At 46.4% G+C, this 21,988-nt stretch overlaps 1 protein-coding gene across 1 annotated transcript; it reads right to left on the bottom strand.

The window, feature by feature from the left end:
* Positions 1-37: 37 nt before the first annotated feature.
* On the bottom strand, positions 38-2,662 carry Sdr39u1 (short chain dehydrogenase/reductase family 39U member 1). The gene is made up of 6 exons (XM_070026043.1): positions 2,611-2,662; positions 2,261-2,367; positions 2,087-2,169; positions 1,836-1,957; positions 981-1,124; positions 38-735 (listed from the first exon to the last, which is right to left on the bottom strand). Exons 1-6 carry the CDS (start codon positions 2,624-2,626, stop codon positions 320-322), a joined length of 888 nt encoding a protein of 295 aa, XP_069882144.1. The 5' UTR covers positions 2,627-2,662; the 3' UTR covers positions 38-319.
* Between the last annotated feature and the right edge of the window lie 19,326 nt (positions 2,663-21,988).

Below are 21,988 nucleotides of genomic sequence, written 5' to 3' on the forward strand. Positions count from 1 at the left end.
ATTCCAGGAGGATCTGGCTAAAGAGATAAGCTGAAGCTAGTGAGATAATTTATCTTTATTGCCAAAAGTGCAAAGCAGTCTCTATATAACTTAAAGAATTGTGACAACCATGTAGAGAAACCAGACTTGGGCATTCTTTTATAAGGCGCTGAAGAAGTCAGGGTCTGAACTTCATGACTAGCTGTGGAGTTTCTCAGTAAGATGGAGCAACAGCACAATGGGGAAGAAAGTTGTGGGAGAAACCTCCCTAAGAATCACCTGCACCTATTCACAGTATCTACTGGGCACAAGCCTCAACTCCTGCTGTGAACCTCCCTACTTACGATGCTACGACTTCCTTCAAGGCAGTCCCCAGCTCTGGGAAGGAATATCGGTAGCCACTGGCCAGTGTCCGCCGGGGGACCACCTTCTGGCCCTCTAGCAGCATGATGGCACGCTCCCGCCCAAAGATAGCTTGCACCACAGAGGTGGGGACAGGGATGAAGGCTGGGCGGCCCAAAGCAGCACCCAAGGCCCGGGCAAACTCAGCATTAGTAGTGGTGGAGGCTGGAGCCACTCCATTCAAGATCCCATGCACACGGCTTGTTTCAAGGGCATGGGTCAGGATTCCTGCCAGGTCCCCGATGTGAATCCAAGGGAAGAACTGGTGGCCTGAACCGATGGGACCTCCCAGGCCCAGACGGAAGGGCAGCAGCATATGGCCGATGGCACCACCCCCACGGCCCAGCACAACTCCTAAGCAGGCAAAAGAGATGGCATTGGGAAGCCAGACCACCTTCATTTTTCCCTCTCTCCCCCGCCCCCCCATATGTTGACTTAACTGTAAGAGTGAAGGACTTTGGCTCTTGGGCTTCCCATCCTTCCCTCTGCAAGTTGGCCAAAAGCCATGACTCCCTCTCTTGCTCTCCCCATCCCCGTGTCCCTTACCACAGGCCAGAGGTCATTCTACCCTGCCTGGTACCCAGGCCCTTGATTCTCACCAGAGCGTACCACCACCTGGCGTGTAGAATCTCCGGGAATCTTGGCTGCAGCTTCCCATTTGGTTACTAGGTTGGAGAAAAAGTCAAAGTCCCCTCCTGGGCTGTCCTCATCATACTTGGCAGTCAGGCTGGGTTGGTAGTATGCTGTGGGTGAAACATGATTGGTTTGCTCTGGGTATCCTGTACGTTTGTAGTTAAGGCTCCACTTGGCCTCACTCTCTTTGTCCCTTGCGGAGAAAGCTACAGCTACTTTTACTTTGCGTTTCTCCTTGACCTGACTTGTACCTTCCTGGAAGAAGTCTTATCTTTGGCTGCCAAGAGTGGTTAACAGAAACCTGGATCAGGCAGCATGGATTTTAATTCCTGCTCTATCACTGAACTCTGACATTTGGTAAGTTACTTTGCCTGTTTGTATGGAAGTCTTGTATTTTTATAGTGGGAATAATAGTACCTACCTCAGAGGGCTGTTACAAGGAAATGATGTGATGTATATAAAACACTTAAGAATAGTGACTGATACGTGCGTTGTAATTCTTTGCAATTATTTGTTCCCAAAGGTGACAACAGGTCTTCTGTTCCTAAAGAACTGTGGTGCAAAAACACTTGAGTCGTGTTTCCCTGAAAACAGGAACGACACTAATTCCTCCTCCTCTTGCAGGTCTCCAATTCTCAGTTAAAAGTACCCAGAGGCGCGGAGAAACATGCATGTAGGAAAGGCCCAGAAGTTATTGTGTCTGGAAAACAACAGTTTTCTGGGGGTGTGTACAGCCTAAAGACCTCGATTACTCTCTCTACTCCCTTCTTTCCCCTAGTAGGTAGTTGGGGATTTTTTTTTGGGAGGGGGAGGGAGCATACCTACACCTGTGACTATGATCCAGGCCTTTGGGGGTTGTGGGGCGTTCGCGATGGCGTTAGCCAGCGTTTGGGTGGTCTCCAGTCGGCTGCGGAGAACCTCTTTTTGGAAGGCTTCATTCCACCTGCAGGACAATCGTAAGAGGATGTAAAAGTCCACGAGTAGTCGTACAGCGTACACACATCGACTTGTCCCTCCCTCTCCAATCCCTGGGGGGGGTCTAGCTGGAGGATGGGGTGAGGGGCCGGCTGACCTTCGGAGGGGGTTGAGGATGTTCTCCCCGGCCAGGTTGACGGCAGCATCGCAGCTGGGCAGCCCGGAGCTAGCGAGCTCATCCTAGTGGAGAAAGCAACACAGTGCCGCTCAGCCCCGCCCCCCTTCCCGCCGGTTCCCGCCCTCCCGGGCTCCCAGGCCGCCCTCCGCGTACCCACGTGATCCGGCCCGGCCCGGGCTTCCGGGACACCAGCGTCACCTCGTGGCCCTTGGCTTTCAGCAGCTGGGTCAGGGCGGTCCCCACGAAGCCCGTGCCGCCGCCTGCTCCGAGAACACAAAAACCGTTTCAAACGTCCCCGCCGCCCGACCCCGGGCCTGGCCCTATCCCTCCCCGCCATGCCGAGGTGACGTCCCCGCGTCACCCGACCCCAGGGATTCCGCTTCTGGGGTTAGGAGGCCAGGGTCGCGTTTTCAGTGCGGGAGGCAGCGTTCTCTCCACCTGGGACGCCGGCCCTCAAACTCTAAGCCGAGCCCGCCCCGTACTCTCCCTCTGCCCGCCCTCACCCACGAGCACCCGCATAGCGACCGGGAGCTAGAGCGCACGCGCACCCCCCCCCCCCCACGCTGCGCGGCTGGACGCTCGCGGCCGCTCGCGCATGCGCTCTACCCCGGGGGCGGAGAGAAGCCAGACTGGGCGGGTCAAATGGTCTGGGAAACCAGGCCGAGTGCGGAGAGCGCCTTCCTCCCGAGAGACAAACGTGAGCCCGCAAACTCCGGGTTACCCAGTCCGTACAGTTCTGGATGTCCACTCATTGTGAGGTCTGTCATCTGAGGACCCGTCCACCGGCATCTGTCCCCTTCCTCACCGCTCTCGTCTCTCCTGGTGGTTAGCTGTTCTAGACTTCCTCTCTGCGGTTATTTTGTGCGGGCCCTGGAGCTGGAACGCAGGGTTCGGGTGCTGTCCTTGGGCTCAAGGCTCACGGTCCACCACTCCACTTCCGACTGGTTTTGGAGATAAGAGGTTCATGGACTTTCCTGTCCCGGCTGGCTTTGAACCTCGATCTTCAGATCTCAGCCTCCCCAGGTGCATCAGCAACTATCTGGCCCTGGGTAAAGCATTCCGTTCCGGGCTTGACCATGAACCTCTGGATTTCCACAACCCCGGGGGGGGGGGCATTCCAGGACTAACCACAGGTCTCCATCCTGTGTCCTGTACCTGCCCCCTTGTGCCACGATCTGCTCCCTTGAATCACGAACTATCCCGGCCTCAGGCTGTGACAACCTCCAATCCCGCGGGAAGGAAGGCCACTCCTGACTGTGCCTCAAAGTCTTCACCCGTTGAATCCGGTCTTCTCCATTTTCCTCACACCGAGTAGCTAGGATTACAGGTGTAAGGATTACACGTGAGAACCACTGATGCCAGGCTCCTGTCTTTTCAACACTCCTTAGCACCGTGTTTTGTCTGTTCGTGTGTGTGTGTGTGTGTGTGTGTGTGTGTGTGTGTGTATGTACTGGGGCTGGACCTCAGTGCCTATGCATGTCCTTTAGCTTTTGTGCTCAGGGCTTGAGTCGCTCACTTCTCACTTTTTTTTTTTTTTTTTTAACTAGAGAGAAGAGTATTACATGCTTCTTAGGCCAGAGGTGGCTTCTAACCATGAGGCCACACTGCATCAAGTCTTCATGTTTTTCTTATTTTCATAAGCTTTTTTTTTGTTTTTGTTTTTGTAAGTTAGCTTCATTTTCGGGAAGAGTGGCTTCCTCAAGAGCAAAGATGGATTCTTGGCTTCTGTTTCCATCAATGCAATCATCTCAGGATTGACTGTTGTTGACCCATTAAGGATCCTCTTTCAACCAACCAACCATTCTGGCCAAGTAGGAAGGGTTCTAAATGGCCAGGAATAGGTCATATGTCTATTACTAGAGCAGAGGTTCACCCGTTACTATTCACCATTGTAGAAATCCAACTATGTTTCCTCACCCACATACTCTAGTTATTGACAAAACCCTTTCCTTTTTCTCTGGGCTTTATCTTTCCTTTCAATGAATTTGGGGGTGGCATGAGACAAGTTCTTCTAAACAGATAGACGAAGACAGTGGCCTGTTAGTAATCTTATACAGGTAAGATAGGAACCCTGTGCCCAAGGTACAATAGAACGGAGCTGCAATCCCAGAGACCAATTCTGGATCTCCAAGGAGGTTGATGGGTGACAGGCTCTGCCTGCTTCTTCTCTAAGCCCCTTAAAGTTTTTTATTTTTCAGGTTCTGAGAATTAGGAGGATCAACTTTTTTTTCTACACTTCCGTTTACAACTGAAGTATTTAAGTTTAATTATTTTCAGCTCTCAAGACCATTTGGCACTTAATAGTCTATTAAACTTCGAATCACACAGCAAGATACAAGAACATTCTCTCTGAGTGGATGGGAAAGTGAAGTTTCTTTGCTTTGTGGGAAGTGAGGAACTGAGCCAGGTCATCTCTTTGGACAGGATAGGAAATCAGCATGGAGCAGGATTCTGGCTGCAACTTTGGCTTAGGCCAGGGAAGGGTAGAGTAGGGCTGCTATCCCTTGTCTGTGCTTTCTCTAACAGTATAGCTGCCCTTTGCTTCATTTTACAGACAGATTTTGTGAGACTCTAGATGTTACTTGATAGGTGTTATTTATATTGTTGTCATCATTTAATATAGTTTCTGATGAAACTATGGTAGAACTACAGTGAGTAAATGAATCAACCCAGAATAAACCCACCAAAATTTCATCTATGGGGACATATCAGATAATAATATTGTTATTTCTAATCCTAAAAAAAAAGATGATCTTCTTTGACCCTGGATTCTGGGGCATAGCTTGCCCCTTGCCTTCTGGAGATGCCGGCTCTTCAGGGTTGCACTTTCCCTCCATTCCTTCTTCTCCATGAAGACTTCAGATGCTGCCCTCCCCATCTGATCCAGACATCTGATCCAGACATCCAGACAGATGCCCTTGGCTGAGTTCTGCTTCAGAAACCCACAGCAATGAATGAGCAATGGGCTAAAAATTTCCTTTCTGTGTGCCCTCTCAGTATTGTAAAGGAAGGGGTGGGGAGGGAGAGGGAGAAAGAGGTGAGAGGGACAAAGGAAGAGAGAGAGAGAGAGATGACTGTATTGATAGTGGTCTTTGGCCAGGCTATGGCTGAGGAGCACTGTTCAGTTAGAGCACTACTTGCCACCAGAGGCTACAGTAGCCCAGATCTTCTATTTCCATTCACTCAGTGAATTTGAGGCAGTACACCCTTGCCACTGTTGTGGCCCTGGGCTTTAAAATCGACATTAAAAGACTTTTCCTCAGTTTATTTTCCTCCAGTCCTAGCACAGACCTCTGAAATGATGGAGAAAGCTCTTCCCACCAGAGTGGTCATGGCCCTTCAGGAGGAAGCAGTCATAGGCAGAGCAAGACTGGGCCTCAGGAGAGGGCCCCAGGGAGATGTAACCAAGGGGGACTGTAGAGCAGCTCTGCCTGGCCAGTCCTGTGCAGGGAGGAGGGCTGCTTCTCACATTGCTGGATCGCAGACATGATGATGACAGGGTCTGTTTTTCTCTCTGCAATTCAATAAGATGAGGAAGTTAATAGGAGGAAGGATCTCTCAAACAAGATGCTTGTACTCAATGTGGAGACGAGGCAGCTTGGAAATCCTCTACATGCACATGTGCATGTTTGTGAGTGTGTATGTATATGTGGGGTGTGTGCACTGAACACAGGGGATGAAGTCTGTAGCCCTAAGCAGTATTGAGGTAATACTAACTAAGGCTGGTTCTTATTTTGTCTTCTACCTGCTACCCACTTAATTCACATTTTTGTTTCTTATGCCAACTCTAGGGCTTGAACGCAGGGCCTGGGTGCTGTCCCTGAGCTTTTTTGCTCAAGATTAGTGCTCTGCCACTTGAGCCATAGCTCTATTTCTTGCTTTTTGGTGATTGTCTCATGGACTTTCCTGCCCAGGCTGGTTTCAAGCCTTGATTCTTAGATCTCAGCCTCCTGATAGGTGGGATTGCAGGTGTGGGCCACCAATGCCTGGCTTATAGTTATGATTTTTTTTTGTTGGTTGTTGGGCCTGAACTCTGGGTTTGGGTGCTGCCCCTCAGCTCTTCAGCTCAAGGCTAGTGCTCTACCACTTGAGCCATAGCACTACTTCTGGCTTTTTCTGCTTATGTGGTGCTGAGGAATCGAACCCAGGGCCTCATGCATGCAATGCAAGCACACTACCACTGAGCCACCTTCCCAGCCCAGTTATGATTTTTATATCCTATGTGTGTCGCTACCGCCTCGGCCGGTAATGACGACGCGACACCGGACTCTTCTCTCCGCAGTTTATTCAGGACCTTTTAGTAATCTTCTGACCCCAACCCCGGGGAGAATTCTCCACAGCCTTAAATACCCGCTGGGTAGCCAACCCTGATACGCCACGTGGGAACCGCCAATAGGTTCAGGTGCACAGAAGCAAGCCAGATTCTTCGCCTTAGCCATATCAGGAGTTGTTTACCACGAGAGCACTTGCCATCGGGAAGGCGGAGGGCGGAAGCCGGCGCCATCTTCCAGGTGCGGCCTCTCGCAGCTCTCTACAGTTCCCCCTTTTTTGTTTAAAGAACACAGATGAGAACAGAGGTCTGATCCCTGTTGTGCAATTGCAAGGACTGCATACAAGCCTTCTCCCAGAGGGTACCTTCTCTAGGGATGACTCAGCCTGTCCATTGATTCGTTTTTCACAAGGACGGGAAAAGGCGAATCGAACCCGTCTGCAATCAAACATGCTCTCCTCGAGGGCAAAACTCATGCCTCTCGACTGCAGTACTTTGGCTTTGCAATCTGTGTTCATTGTTTTAGGGTGGCAAGCCACGCTTAGGGGGACTGACCTGCTCCAATGACTGTAAAGGCTTGGATAACCATGGCTGCACTGCGACGCTGAGAACCTCTAATTTGGCAAATACACCACAGACATACCAAGGAGGCTAACACCAGAAGGCCTATCAGGGCTCCCAAACCCGCCCCCTCCTTGAGATGAATCATAGCAGCGGAGATCCATGAAGATAACCCCTCCGCCAATCCGGCATCCACTCAGGTCGAGTTCACCATGACGATGGCAACCCTGAGCTGTTCCATCAGGCTGTCGAACTCCCCAGTTCAATTACCTAAAAGATAACTAGACAACTGTTTAGACAAATTTGCAGCATTTTTTGAATAGGTTTTTTTCCTGGGCCTGAACTCTGGGTCTGGGCGCTGTCCCTCAGCTCTTCAGCTCAAGGCCAGCGCTCTACCACTTGAGTCACAACGTCACGTCCGGCTTTTTTCATTTTGCTTATGTGGTACTGAGGAATTGAACCCAGGGCCTCAGGCATGCAAAACAAGCACTCTACCACTGAGCCACCTTCCCAGCCCCCATTCTTCTGGGTTAATTGCACCACAGCAGCAGCTAATCCAGCATTAATTAGTGGTCCACCCAGCTCTCTGCAAACTCTCATCCATGCTTCTAGTCCCCTATTCTTATATGGGGTTATGGCGGCTCTGCATTCCTTAGTGCACTGCTCGTAAACAAGCTGTTTAATTAATGGCATGGCTGCATCTGGGTCACCAAAAATTCTGCCAGCAGCTTCGACCATACGGGCAACAAAGTCCGAAAACGGCTCCGTAGAGCCCTGCAGGATTTTGGTGAGATTGCCACTCACCTCGCCTTTATTTGGTAAGGCTTTCCATGCCTTTATGCCAATTTTATTGATTTGTTCATAAACTTGAACCGGGTAGCCTATCTGCTGATTGGCGAATCTCCCCTGTCCAAGCAGCATATCTCTGTCCCAAGCTGGGTTTCCCCCAGCCTGATTGGCCGCAGCCTCTTCACTAGCAAATTCAATCAAAAAGGCCTTCCAATCTAAATACTGACCTGGGCTCAAACAAGCTCGTGCGAGCCCACTCCAATCACCGGGTGTCATGCAGTGTCTGTTTAGGGCCTCCACCTGGGCTACAGTAAAGGAGGCTGTGATTCCGTATGTCCGCACAGACTCAGCTAAAGATCTTATCACCTTAAAATCTAAGGGTTCATGATATCGCTGTCCCTGTGGATCCTGAAATATTGGACAGGCTAGATGTAACTCGGTTCTGACCGCTTTCCACACGCCTGGGCTGAAAGAACAGCCGGGGCTGCCACTTCCAGGGTCCTCCACATAGAGCGGAGGGGCCGAAGGTGTGGGGCGGTGCACGGAGGGCGTGCATTCGTCTTTATCTGGGTCCTCTCTCTCCTTCCATTTCCTCCTCTTTCTTATCTTTGTTTTTTCTATTTGTTCTATGATTGATTGTAATTCCTCTGAGTCTGTAGACTCAGAGGTCTCTAGTTCGGCAAAATCAGGGCATGACCCCCCCCTGCTCTCCTCCTTTTCGCTGTCTGCCCTTTCTGATCTTTCTTCCTGCAGCATTTCTAAGGCGGCCTGACCATTCTCTACCGCCTCACTGCAACGCTGGTCCTCGAGACAGCCTCTTATCAGTTTCCATATTGGTCTCACTCCGCTCTTAAGCGTTCCTTGTTCAGAGGCAAAATCTAGGTCCCTCCCTAGTTTCTCCCAAGAGGCCACCGTGAGGCTTCCAGAGACAGCGAACCATGGGGCAACGGTGTCACATTCATTCAAAAATCTCTCTAAAGTACTCTTTTTTATTTTTAACTTTTTTGAGTGCAGTAGCTCATTGAGAGCCAAAAAAATTGGGTGCGAAGAAGAAGCGCCCATGTTTTAAACATTTAAAGCTGGTAAACAAACTTTTACTTTCACTTTTGGCTACTCTACTGACTAGCCCCAGGTTCTCACTCTCTCTTTATCTACCGAGAAGAGCAAAAATCCCCCCCGCTCTTGTGGCGGATTCCCCTTTTACCTGGGGACTTATCCCCGCTCTTGTGGCGGATTCCCCTTTTACCTGGGGACTTATCCCCGCTCTTGTGGCGGATTCCCCTTTTACCTGGGAACTTACCGGTGCACCACCCTGACCACAGAGAGTTCTGAGTCCTCGTTGGGGTTGTGGCTGAGTTCCCCGTACGGGCCACCACGTGTCGCTACCGCCTCGGCCGGTAATGACGACGCGACACCGGACTCTTCTCTCCGCAGTTTATTCAGGACCTTTTAGTAATCTTCTGACCCCAACCCCGGGGAGAATTCCCCACAGCCTTAAATACCCGCTGGGTAGCCAACCCTGATACGCCACGTGGGAACCGCCAATAGGTTCAGGTGCACAGAAGCAAGCCAGATTCTTCGCCTTAGCCATATCAGGAGTTGTTTACCACGAGAGCACTCGCCATCGGGAAGGCGGAGGGCGGAAGCCGGCGCCATCTTCCAGGTGCGGCCTCTCGCAGCTCTCTACATATGTGTCTCTATCTATATATTTTTTTATATTTCTATGTGTCTCTATCTATATATTTTGGGTCTAGAATTCACATATAAAAATATGCTTTGTTAGTCTGACTTTGCTTAACATGATAATCTCCAGCTCCATTCATTGACCTACAAATGCTATAGTTTCATTCTTCTTTGTGTCTGAATAATATTCCATTGTGTAGTTATATATCATATATTTTTTAATTCATCAGTTGTAGAGCATAGATTTGCTATTGTTAATAGTGCTCTAACATGGATGTGCAAGTGGTTACATTGTTTTCTGACTTACATTACTCTGATGTATATCTAAGAGTAGTATTGCAGGATCATATGATAGTTCTATTTTTGGTGTGTGTGTGTGTGTGTGTGTGTGTGTATGTGTATGTGCACGTGCACGTGTGCCAGTACTGGTGCTTGAACTAAGAGCTTTGTATTCTTGCTCAGCTTTTTTTTGCTCACAGCTGGTAATTGAGCCATATTGCCAGTCTAGCTTTTTGTTGGTTAATTCATTATAGAGTTTTAGAGTTTTCTGTCTGGGCTGGCTTTGAACCATGACCCTCAGATCTCAGTCTCCTTCTCTCCCCACCTCTCTCTGTGCCACTCCTGGAGCTTAAACTCAGGGACTTGGCACTGTCCCCTGAGCTTTTTTTTTTTTTTTTTGGGTCTGGTCGTGGGGCCTGAACTCTGATCCTGGGCGCTGTCCTTCAGCTCTTCAGCTCAAGGCTAGCACTCTACCACTTGAGCCACAGCGCCACTTCTGGCTTTTTTCTTTTTGCTTATGTGGTGCTGAGGAATCGAACCCAGGGCCTCATGCATGCAAGGCAAGTGCTCTACCACTGAGCCACCTTCCCAGCCCCCTCCTGAGCTTCTTTTGCTCAAGCCTAGCACTTTACCACTTGAGCCACAGTTCTACTTCTGGCTTTTTCTGAGTAGTTTAGTGAGGTCCTCAGATCTCAGCCTTTTGAGTAGCTAGTATTACAGGCCTGGCTTTCAGTCTCTTGGGTAGCTAAGATTATAGGTATGAGCCACTGGTGCCTGGTCCTCTTTTTAGTTTTTTGGGGGCTGCATATTGTGTTCCATAATGTCGCGACCACCTCGACCAGCGACCCGGGATTCTTCTCAATGCGGTTTATTCAGGAACCTTGTAACAAGCTTCTCTCCCACTTCTCTCCTGCCCGCTTCTTCCTGGTTCTTCCTGCTGCTTCTTTCCCTCCGCCCCGGGCTCCGGTTATAAGTCTCCTGGATGGCCAATCCCGAAGCGCCACGTGGCATATACCGATAGGGCAGCAAACACGGAAGCAAACTAGGAGCCAAGTCATAGCCATATAAGTTGTTTTTTACAGAGAGCACTCGTCACCAGGAAGACGGGAGCCAGGGCCATCTTAGGTCGCAGCCGCACCACGTGGCCCCGCCATTTTTGCAGTCGGGCCTTGAACCAAGGAGCTACAATGTTGCTTTTGCAGCTGTCTTTGGTCGCGGCTCCAGCAGCTCTCCACACCATAAAGACTATAGTAATTTACATTGCTACCAACAGTATATTTTCTCCCACATCATTATTAATATTTTTGTTGTGTTATTTTTTATGGTTATTTTATTATGTTTGTGCTGGCATACTGGGGCTTGAACTCAGAGCCTGGGGACTGTCCCTGAGCCATTTGAGTGAAAGCTCTACTTCCAGGTGTGTGTGTGTGTGTGTGTGTGTGTGTGTGTATTCAATTGGAAATAAGAGTCTCAAGGACTTTCCAACCTAGGCTGGGTTTGAACCACCATCCTCAGATCTCAGCCTCCTGAATAGCTAGGAATGTAGGTATGAGCCACCAGTGCCCAGCTTGCTGTTGTATTCCTGGTGATCTGATTAGAGTGTAATGAAATCTCAATATAATTTTATTTATTTATTTTTTAATAATAAATTCTGCTCTGGGGTTTGAACTCAGGGCATAGATGTTATTCTTGAGCTTTTTTTTTTTTTTTTTTTTTTTTTTTTTCTGCTCAAGGCTAGTACTCTACCACTTGAACTACAGGCTTTTTTGGTAGTTAATTGGAGGTAAGGGTCAGGATTTCCTGCTCAGGCTGGCTTACAACCTTGATTCTCATATCTTCCCAAGTAGCTAGGATTACAGGTGTGAGCTTGGCTTCAATGCTATTTTGATTTGTATTTCCTTCATGTTCAGGGCTGTTGAACATTTTTTCCTATATTTATTAGCCATTTCTATTTCTTTTGAGCATTGTTCATTAATTTGCTCATTTATTAATTGGGTTGTTTGGTCTTTTGGAGTTCAGCTTTTTTGAACTCCTCATATATTCTAGTTATTATTCACCTATCATATATATCTGGCAAAGATTTTTCTCCCGTTCTGCAAGCTGTCTCTGTTCTAGTGTCTTTCTACTTTCCTGTCCACCCACCCACCCCCAGCCCCAGAAGATTTTAGTTGGATGCAATCTCATTTGCTGAGTTTTCAGAGTCTTAATCAGGAAGTTACTGCCTATGCTCCTGTTTCTCTGTTTTCCTCTATTAGTTTCAAAGTTTCAGGTTTTGCATTCAGGGAAACTGGAGTCTTTGCAGGAAAGCCAGAGTTTATTTGCAGGGGTGACAGTGACTCTCCTCCACCCTGCTGAAATGGTTCTTGCCAGCCATCTTCACTTGGCTGAGTTCATAGATCTCATTTCTGATCTCCATGTACTCTGCCTGCTGTAACATTTGTTTAAGTACCTTTTTTCACTTAATTTCCATGTTATGTTCTTCCACCTCTTTCTTACTTTGTTAGCCACTCTTCAGTCCCTTTGCTGGTTTTGATTGTTTCCTCCTCATGTCTAGACTCTGAAACACTCCACCTCTGTTCTTGGACCTCTTCTTTATGTATACTACTTACATGCCAGTATGAATTGTTTAAAAATAGTATCCTGTAACTCCTAAATTTATGACTCTCCACTTTGATCCCAAAGCCCCTTTCCCTGAAATCTAGAATCCACATCTCCATGTAGACTGTTAAAAGCATGTAAATTTTATATGTCCCAGATTGTACTTTAGATTTTCCTGACCCCAAACCTATTTTTGCTTTTAAAAAAATTAGTTCTCCCGGTCTTAGCAAATGGCACTTGTAGTTTTTCTATTTGCTGAGGAAAAATTTAAAGTCACCTTTGACTCCTCCATTTTTCTCCCAGAGCTGATCTGTGAGCAGTTCTTCAGGCTCTGTCACTAATAAATCAATGCATAATTCTTATCAACTTAACCACCTAATGAACAAATGCTATCCTATTCCTACATTAAAAGAAAATGCCAGTCCTGGGGCTTAACTCAAGGTGCTGTCCCAGAGCTTTTTTGCTTAAACCTAGCATTCTACCACTTGAGCCACAGCTTTACTTCTGTTTTTTTTTTTTTTGTGATTAATTAGAGATAAGAGTTTCACATGGACTTTCCTGTCCAGGTTGACTTGAAACCATGTTCCTCAGATCTTACCTCTTGAGTAGCTAGAATTTCACCTGTGAGTTACTTTTTTGTACTGGTTCCGGGGCTTCAACTCAGGGTCTAGGTGCTGTCCCTGAGCTTTTTTGTTCAAGTCATAGTGCTGTACCACTTGAGCCACAACACTACTTCTGGCCCTTTTGGTGCTTAATTGGTAAGAGGTAAGAGTTTTATGAACTCTTCTGCTTGGTCTGGCTTTGAACTGATCTCAGCCTCCTAAGTAGCTAGTATTACAGGTGTGAACCACCGGTACCTGGCTGTCTCCATAGTTTTTGCTCAAGTCTAGCACTCGAATCACAGCCCCACTTCTAACTTTTTGATGGTTAATTGGAGATAAGAGTCTCATGTGCTCTCCTGCCCTGGCTGGCTTCAAACTGCAATATCAGATCTTAGCCTCCTGAGTAACTAGGATTACAGGTGTGAGCCATCAGCACCAGTCTTCCTATATGAAGAAAGCCTTTTATTGATTTTTCTAGCTCCAAATCTAGAATATTCTATTCTTCCATTTAAAAAATTATTATTTTGTTTTGGTATGGGGCTCAAACTCGGCGCCTTGCCTGACTCTTTAGCTCAAGGCTGAATCATATTTCCACATCTGGCTTTTGGCTAGTTAATTGGAGATAAGGGTCTCTCCAATTTATCTGCCAGCTGGCTTCAAATTGTGCTCCTCAGATCACGGCTTTCTGAATGGCTAGGATTACAAATGCAAACCACCAGTGCCTGCTCAAACTCTAATTCTTGGTGGTCTCTTATGGTTCTCCAAATGGCTGACCCTTTCAAAAAATATATATCATGCCATTTCTCTGCTCAAAGTCCTCCAATGTATTCTGGCTTTAGTGTAAAAGCCAAAGACCTTATAAAGACCTCCAGGACCCAAAATGATCTGGTCCTAATCTTTCCCCATGACCAGCAACTATCACTCACCTGCTTGTCCTATCTAACGCACACTGGGCAAGCCAAATAACTTCTGCCCAGGCCCTACTTACTGTTCCCTTGTAAATTTCTTCTTTTTAGTTTTTTTTTGGAAATTAAGAAAATGAGGATAACCTCATAGGACTGTTTTAAGGACCAATAAATTACTATATTTAAATCTCTTAGAGCAGTTTCTAGCACATAGAGTTCATAAACGTTAGTTATCATCATCCATCATCATTGCTATTATAACATCATCATCAGATGAAATTACTAGCAAAGATATCAGAAATATAAAAGGCAGAATCCTGCAAATTTGAGAGAAGTAAAGAAGGAAGCTCATTGGGCTGGGAAGGTGGCTCAGTGGTAGAGTGCTTGCCTTGCATGCATGAGGCCCTGGGTTCAATTCCTCAGCACCACATAAATAGAAAAAGCCGGAAGTGGAGCTGTGGCTCAAGTGGTAGAGTGCTAGCCTTGAGCTGAAGAGCTGAGGGACAGCGCCCAGGCCCAGAATCCAAGCCCCACAACCAACAACAACAACAACAACAAAGAAGGAAGCACATGAGGATGGGATTGGTGGAAGCTTTCTTGGTGACTTTGCATTTTTCAAAGATGCCTGGAACAGCATCTCAGTTTTACACTGTTAATTCCTCATCAAAAGGTGGAATACAAGCCCGGCACTGGTGGCTCACACCTATAATCCTAGCTACTCAGGAGGCTGAGATGTGAGGATCACAGTTCAAAGCCAGCTGGGCCAGGAAAGTCTGTGAGACTCTTATCTCCAATAAAAACCACCGGAAGTGGCATTGTAGCTCAAGCGGTACAGTGCTCTCGCCTTGAGCTGAAGAGCTGAGGAACAGCGCCCAGGCCCAGAGTTCAAGTCCCATGACCGACAAACAACAACAACAACAACAACAAAACAAAAAAAGGTGGAATACATATGCCTTCTCTTGAGCCAGATAGGTAGTCATAACTACCTCAAAGAATGTGACTTCCAAGACTAGGTCATAAAATGGCCACACTTACTATTTTGAGATGTTAGAAATTGTGCTTAGAAACCTTAGTGACTTATGAGCAGAACAAAATTAGCCCATGCAAAAAGACTGCATGGAAAAGCTACAGGGAGATGCTCCAGCTGAGGTCTAGCCAACTGAGGTCTAGCCAAAAGCCAGAAGCAGCTGGCAGATGTGTGGATGGCATACTAGGTGACTCTTGCCCCTATGAGTCACCTCAGCCTTTGAGTCTTCCTAGGAGAAGCACTATACAGAGACCAGATGTCCCTGCAGTGCTCTGTATGAATTCTTGAACCACAGGAGCAATGACAATATTGCCACAGTGGTTTCATGTCAATAGATTTTGGAGTAGTTTTGTAGCATAATGGCAGTAAGTGGATATTTGGGATTAGCTATCAAGCAGGGTGCCAGTGGCTCAGACCTCTAATCCTAGCTATTCAAGAATCTTTGTTGGACAGGAAAAGTCCATGGGATTTTCATCTCCAATTAACTACCAAAAAGCTAAAGTAAAGCTGTGGCTCAAGTGATAGAGTTCTAGCCTTGAGCAAAAAAGCTCAGGGATAGTGCCCAGGCACTGAGTTTAAGACCCAGGACTGGCACAACAATAGCAACAAGACCTCCTAACTCCCAAAATCCAGTTACCAATGTAACAAGGCCGGTGAAATGGTCCTCTTTATTGCTGGTTCATGGATTATTAAATGGGATATGTAAAGCCTATAGCAGCATATATGGTCAGCAGGGGAGATGGCCAATGGAATGTAATTTCACAGTGAAAAAAGGATTTGGACAAACAGATGACAGGCGTGTAGTCATTTATGCAGGAAAGACATAAGAATTGCTTGAATTCAGGGTTTGGTCATTGTTGCTTGACTTTTTCTGCTTAAGACAGCCATTCTTCCACTTGAGCCACATCTTTACTTCCACATGGTTAATTGAAGATAAGAGTCTTCTGGACTTTCCTGCCTGGAGTGGCTTTGAACTGTGATCTTTAGATCTCAGCCTCCTGAATAGCTAGGTGTACAGGTGAGAACCTCCAGCAGCCAGCAAAAACATACTAATAATATTAACAAAAAGTTATGAAATGTAACAATGAGATGTACAAGACACCATGTGGAAAACGAACTTTACAATTTTGGCAGGGGGGGTGGGGGTGGGTGGGGGGTGGGGGGCGGGGGGTGGGAGAGAGTAGTTGTGGAGATGGGAGGGCAGGGATGGAAGGGGAAAAACAAAAGAGGAGGCAACAATGCTCGCTAGGAAATGTACTCATTCCCTTGCTTGCTCATGTAACTGTAACCCCTCTGTACAGTACTTTTACATAAAAATGTACAAAAAATGTAAAAAAATTTATGAAATGTCCATGCAGCTAAATCCACTTTCCTCATGAGTCTCCAAATCATATTTACATATAATTAAAAGCTTGCTGGTTTTATGATATACTCTTTGAAGTATGATGCTAGATAAAGAAATCTTACCTATTCATGGACCTACTTGAACCATTGGATAAGTCAGTGAGGTGGTAAGACGTATACTTGGAACATTTTATGGTTGAAACAATGAAATATGAATATAGAAAAGTGGAGAATCTGGGTGCTTGTGGTTTATACTGTAATCCTAGCTACTCAGGAAGCTGAGATCTGAGGATCATGGTTTAAAGCCAGTCAGGGCAGAAAAGTCTGTGAGACTTTTTTTTTAAATCTCCAATCAACTACCCAGAAAGAGCTGGAAGTGGCACTGTGGCTCACGTGCTAGCCTTGAGCACAAAGAGGCACAACGAGCACGGAGGAACATCTCCACACCCTGAGTTCAAGACCCAGGACTAGCAAAAATTAAAAGAAGTGGAGATGCCAGATGCTGGAGGCTCATGCCAGTAATCCTAGCTACTCAGGAGGCTGAGATGTGAGGATCACAGTTCAAAGCCAGCCTGGGCAGGAAAGTCTGTGAGACTTATTTCCAATTAACCTCCAGAAAACCAGAAGTGGTGCTGTGACTCAAGTGGTCGAGTGCTAGCCTTGAGCTGAAGAGCTGAGGGACAGTGCCCAGGCCTAGAGTTCAAGCCCTATGACCGACAAAAAAAAAAAAAAAAAGAAGAGGAATTCTCAATGGTGCATCACCAACCTACCTGAAAAGTCTAAGAAATAATATATATGCGATTAGATGGTATTGTTCAAAGAGACAAGCGATAGAATTAAAAATGATTTTTTTCCCCACTGTTAGTAGGGCTTGAAGTCAGGGCTTGGACACTTTCACTTGGCTTTTTCACACAAGGTTGATATTCTACCATTTGAGCCATTTCCTGCAGATGGTGTTTTTAAGATCTTGGGATACAGAGATAGACTGGCATACAAAACAGGCTAGCTGTAACTCCTCTAGCAATAGTGTTTATGCCCAATTAAATTCAACATCCTTGTGAGAGAATGGAAGTACCTGTGATGAAATAGGAAAATTAGTTAATGAAAAGTTGAAAGATAGGCTAATAAAAGGCAACAACCCATAGGAACTCTGAGTTACAGACACGTGTGTTGGAAATGCACACTCCTCCAGTGTCAGGAATGTACACACACACACACACACACACACACACACACACACACACACACACACACACACACACACACACACACACACACACACAGGAGATGTAGGAGGTTTTCATCAAGGCAATTTACCTCTGTACCAAAGGGTGGTCCTCCATTCTCCCTAACCAAATGGAACTACGGCTCAAGTGGTAGAGTGCTTGATAGCCTTGAGAGCAAAAGCTTAGCTACAGTATCCAGGATCTGAGTTCAAGTCTTAGTACTGACACACACATCCACACCACATTCACTATGAGGTATCTCCCAGTGAACTCATCTGTGCAATTTGTTACCCACGATGCATGACTGGAGATTTTAGGGGCAAGATCCTATCCTGGGAACCAGGTGGTAGTATCAAAAGGTGGTGTCCCTTTTAGGACTGTTGATCTGACTTTAAAGTTGTTTTTTTTGTTTCAGCTAAGGGTCTTGGAAGAAACTGGTAAGGAACCAGCCCAAATTACTGCGTTGCTGTGACTCATTTTTTCAGTGACCTGGAGTAAACTTGCTTATTATCATGTCAGGGCCATTCTTTGCTCTGGGCCATTCCTGTCCCACTTGTTTTGAACATGCAATATGATCCTGAACATTTCAGGAACGTGCCTCCCTTTCTCTGTGAGGATGAGTCTAACCTATATAAGTTAGTATAATGTTTCAGTGAAAGTTCTTTGCCTGCTTTTTGAGGAGAATAATTTAATTTCAGTGCTCTTCTTACTTGTGGTGAGTGATAAACTTCCTGGTCAGGCTTATTGGTTTATCACTCATCAAGAGGTTAACCTATGGTGTGTGTGTGTGGGTGTGTGTGTGTGCGCGCGCGCGCACGCCAGTACTGGGCTCAGACTCAGGACCTCCCACTTTTACTTGACTTTTCTGCTCAAGGTTGGTGCTTTACCATTTGAGTTACAACTCCAATTCTCCCACTGTGTTTGGCTATATAACCACTAACCCAGTCAGCAAATACAGCATCACCCTCATTCTGGATGGAAGCTTGCTTCCCACCTTAGTCATGTCTCCTCCCAATATTTTCTTTTTTTTTTGGGTCCGGTCATGGGGCTTGAACTCTGGGCCTGGGTGTTGTCCCTCAGCTCTTCAACTCAAGGTGAGCGCTCTACCACTTGAGCTACAGCGCCACTTCCACTTCCAGTCTTTTCTGTCCATGTGGTGCTGACGAATCTAACCCAGGGCCTCATGCATGCAAGGCAAGCGCTCTACCACGGAGCCACCTTCCCAGCCCCTTTTTTTACTTTTAAAGGTATCATTAAAATTTTTTTTTTCTGGGGCAAGGCTTTGAACTCAGGACTTTACTTTCAAGATGCTGACTTGATCATGCACCTAAGTCTCAGAGTCATTATTAAATAGCTATTATCTTTCTCCTCTAGCACTGTTCCTACCCCTGTCTACCCCCTAACCTCTTGATAAGCGTGTCAGTTGGTTGATTATCCAGTGGCAAAACCTAGACCTTTATCTCTGAGGTTAAGTTGCCTTCTTGGGGCAACTGCATGTTATACTTACTCTTGGGTATAGAATCATAAAGATCCCTGCCCCCTGACTACAGTGTTATGTGACAACTCTATTCCTTCATGATAATCGGGGTCACTTGGTAGTTTCCCTGTTGCCTACAGGTCTCTTAAGAGAAATTTGACATGACAGCTGGTAGCCATAGCTATACATTTGAAGACACTCTTGCTGTAACTCTGGCCCTGTGGAATTGAAACAGGATCTTTGATTAAGTGAGACCTAAAGTTGTGGGAACAGAGAAGCCAAATTCTCTAGGTGATTACTAAGAGTTCTGTGTGTGTGTGTGTGTGTGTGTGTGTGTGTGTGTGTGTGTGTGTGTGTGTGTGCACGCATGTGTGTGTGCATGAGCACCCATATTGGGGTTTGAACTCAGGGTCCGAGTGCTGTACTTTAGCTACTTTGCTCAAGGCTGGTGCTCTATCACTTGAGCCACAGGTCCACTTTGGCCTTTTTGCTAATTAATTGAAGATAAGACTCTCATGGACTTTCCTGCCCAGGCTGGCTTCAAACTGAAATCTTTAGATCTCAGCCTCCTGAGTAGCTAGGATTCCAGACAAGAGCCATAGATACCCTGCCTAAGTACACTTCTTAAACACTATGTTTCTTACACCAAAACTACTTTAGCGTGGATTGAGAATATGTCCTCTTAGTAATGTAACTTTGTTTTTCTTTTTCTCTCTTTGAAGTGGAAGAATTGAGGAAGCTCCTGTGAAAAGAACAAAGTATGGCTTATTTTGGGACTTTCAACCAAAGGCAGGGAGAGAAAGCAGGCTGAAGGACTGTATGGAAGGAACTCTTGGTGTTTGGGCTCAGGCAGGAAAGAGATCCTGTGTGGCTGGTCTCCATTTACCCCTTGCTATGGTTTAGACATGAATTGCTCTTTAAAGCTTCACATGCTAGAAACTTGGTCCCAATATTGTGCTATTGAGAAGTGGTGTCTCTTTCAGGTTGATTAGGTCATGGGGCTGACCTTGGCAGGGATCAGTGCCTGTCTTGCAACTATGGCATAGATATGGAAGGGTTGCATTGGTGCTTGCTAGATGAGTTATTATAAAACAAGGCGCTCCCCCACCCCGGCTCCTTCTGCATGAGGCTGGTTCCTGTCCCACTTCTCTGCCATAGTTTGTTGCAGTCAGATTCTGGACCCTTCAGCCACCAGAATTGTGGGCTACATTTCCTTATAGAATCCCCAGACGCTTGCATCTTGCACTTGTAGTAACACAAGACAGACTAAGGGACCCACTCTCCATACCTCTTGGCTCCATCTTTGTAGTTTGCTTTGAAGGCTGGCCTTTTCCTCTGGCTTGCAGTTGGAGTTGGCTATGAGTAGCAGGAGAATAAAGAGGTAGAATTTATTCACACCAGTGATCACGGTAGGTTCTTTTCCTATCACTGCTTATAACTTCTATCCTGTATCTACAATGAGCACTAGCACAGGCAGAACTTCAGCTCTCTTTTAGTTCTGTAGCCTCTTCCAAAGGTCTCTTTATGTTATGTTAAAGAGGTAAGCTAGCTTCTTACTCTTCTAGTTCTGGGGGTACAGCATGAGCTCCCATTAGTTCCCTCTGCAAAGAGTTCCTCCATCAGACATTCCCCCAATTATCCTATGTGACTGTATCATCTGTCACTGTCAGGACCCGACAGAAAGGCCCTTTGAGTAAAAAAAGCCCCAAGAACAAGCCAAACAGATTGTTTTGCAGCCCAGAAGTAGAAACGGAAAACATATTGTGGGTTATGGTGCACTTTTCAGAGTCATCATGCCCAGTAAAGATAAGGTCATGTGCTGGATGAAGGCCACAGCAGATTTCCATCTAACAAACTATCAATGAAAACTAGCAGAGATCTTAGCTACCTGGTTATTTGCTTAATGATACAATGAGTGATGAAGAGATGAATCCAAATAAATACAACCAATTCTTAAGTTGCATTTGAAAGCCTCAAATCCATATAACAAAACCACAATCCCTATACCCCAATTAGCCAAAGAAGTTGAAAGTACTGAGAGGTTGAATGAGGACAGAAGCCTTTTGTCATTTAATCAAAACCATGGGCTCAGTAAATAACTGCCCAAGCCACAAATCACATAATCTGGACAGAGATCTATAAACTACTTTTTTCCATCTCTCTAGCTTGGCAGGCAGAGAGATCTGGTGCACGGAAGGGTAGCCACAGATGGTCTTGGTGAAGAATGTTCAGTCACAGGATATTTTACAGGGGAAAGAGAAAAAGTCCAGATTCTTTCCAGAAAAAACTGAGCCTGCTGGAGAGCTCTCACACATGCACATAAACATCCCTCCCCTTTAGCTTCATATACCATGCTGTCTTCTTTCATTTTTCTTTTTGTGCCAACAGTGGGGCTTGAACTCAGGGCCTACGCTCTGTCCCTTAGCTCTTTCACTCAAGGCTGGTGCTGTACCGCTTGAGGCATACTTCCACTTCTGGCTTTTTACTAATTAGTTGGAGATAAAATTCTCTTGGATTTATCTTCCTGGGTTAGCTTTGAATAGGGATCCTCAGGTCTCAGCCTTTTGAGAAGCTAGGTTTACAAGCCTGAGCCATGGCACCTGGATTATGCTGTGCCTTTTTTTTCCCTGTGCCAGTCCTGGGGCTGGAACTCAGGGCCTGGGCACTATCCTTGAGATTTCTTTCTAAAAATAAAAAAAGCTCCAGCTACTGCGCTACCCCTTGAACCACAGCTGTACTTCTGGTTAATTGGAGATAAGAGTCTTATAGACTTTCTGCCTGGGCTGGCTTCCAACCATGACCCTCAGATCTCAGCCACCTGAGTAGCTAGAATTACAGGTGTGAGTCACTAGCACCTGGCAGTATAATGCATCATGAATTAAATCACTCCTGTCATCATTATTTTCTATCCCTCTCCACCTCCCCTGCTCCCCTCAATTTAATTTGAGAAGTGCTAGTTTTTCTCTTTCTCTTTGCACAGGGCACACATCTGGACAGTGTCTGTGCTGGGCAGGCCTGAGTTTCCCACCCCAGCAGTTGTGTAAACCTCTCATAAGGAGGGATGAAAGTCAGATGAGTACTTGCCTTTGGCTTTCAGTGCCTGCCAGGCAGGAGCAAGCA

The sequence above is a fragment of the Dipodomys merriami genome, unplaced genomic scaffold, assembly GCF_024711535.1.
Source record: "Dipodomys merriami isolate MVZ:Mamm:240054 unplaced genomic scaffold, mDipMer1.0.p SCAF_1, whole genome shotgun sequence".
In the NCBI taxonomy this organism is placed as follows: domain Eukaryota; kingdom Metazoa; phylum Chordata; class Mammalia; order Rodentia; family Heteromyidae; genus Dipodomys; species Dipodomys merriami.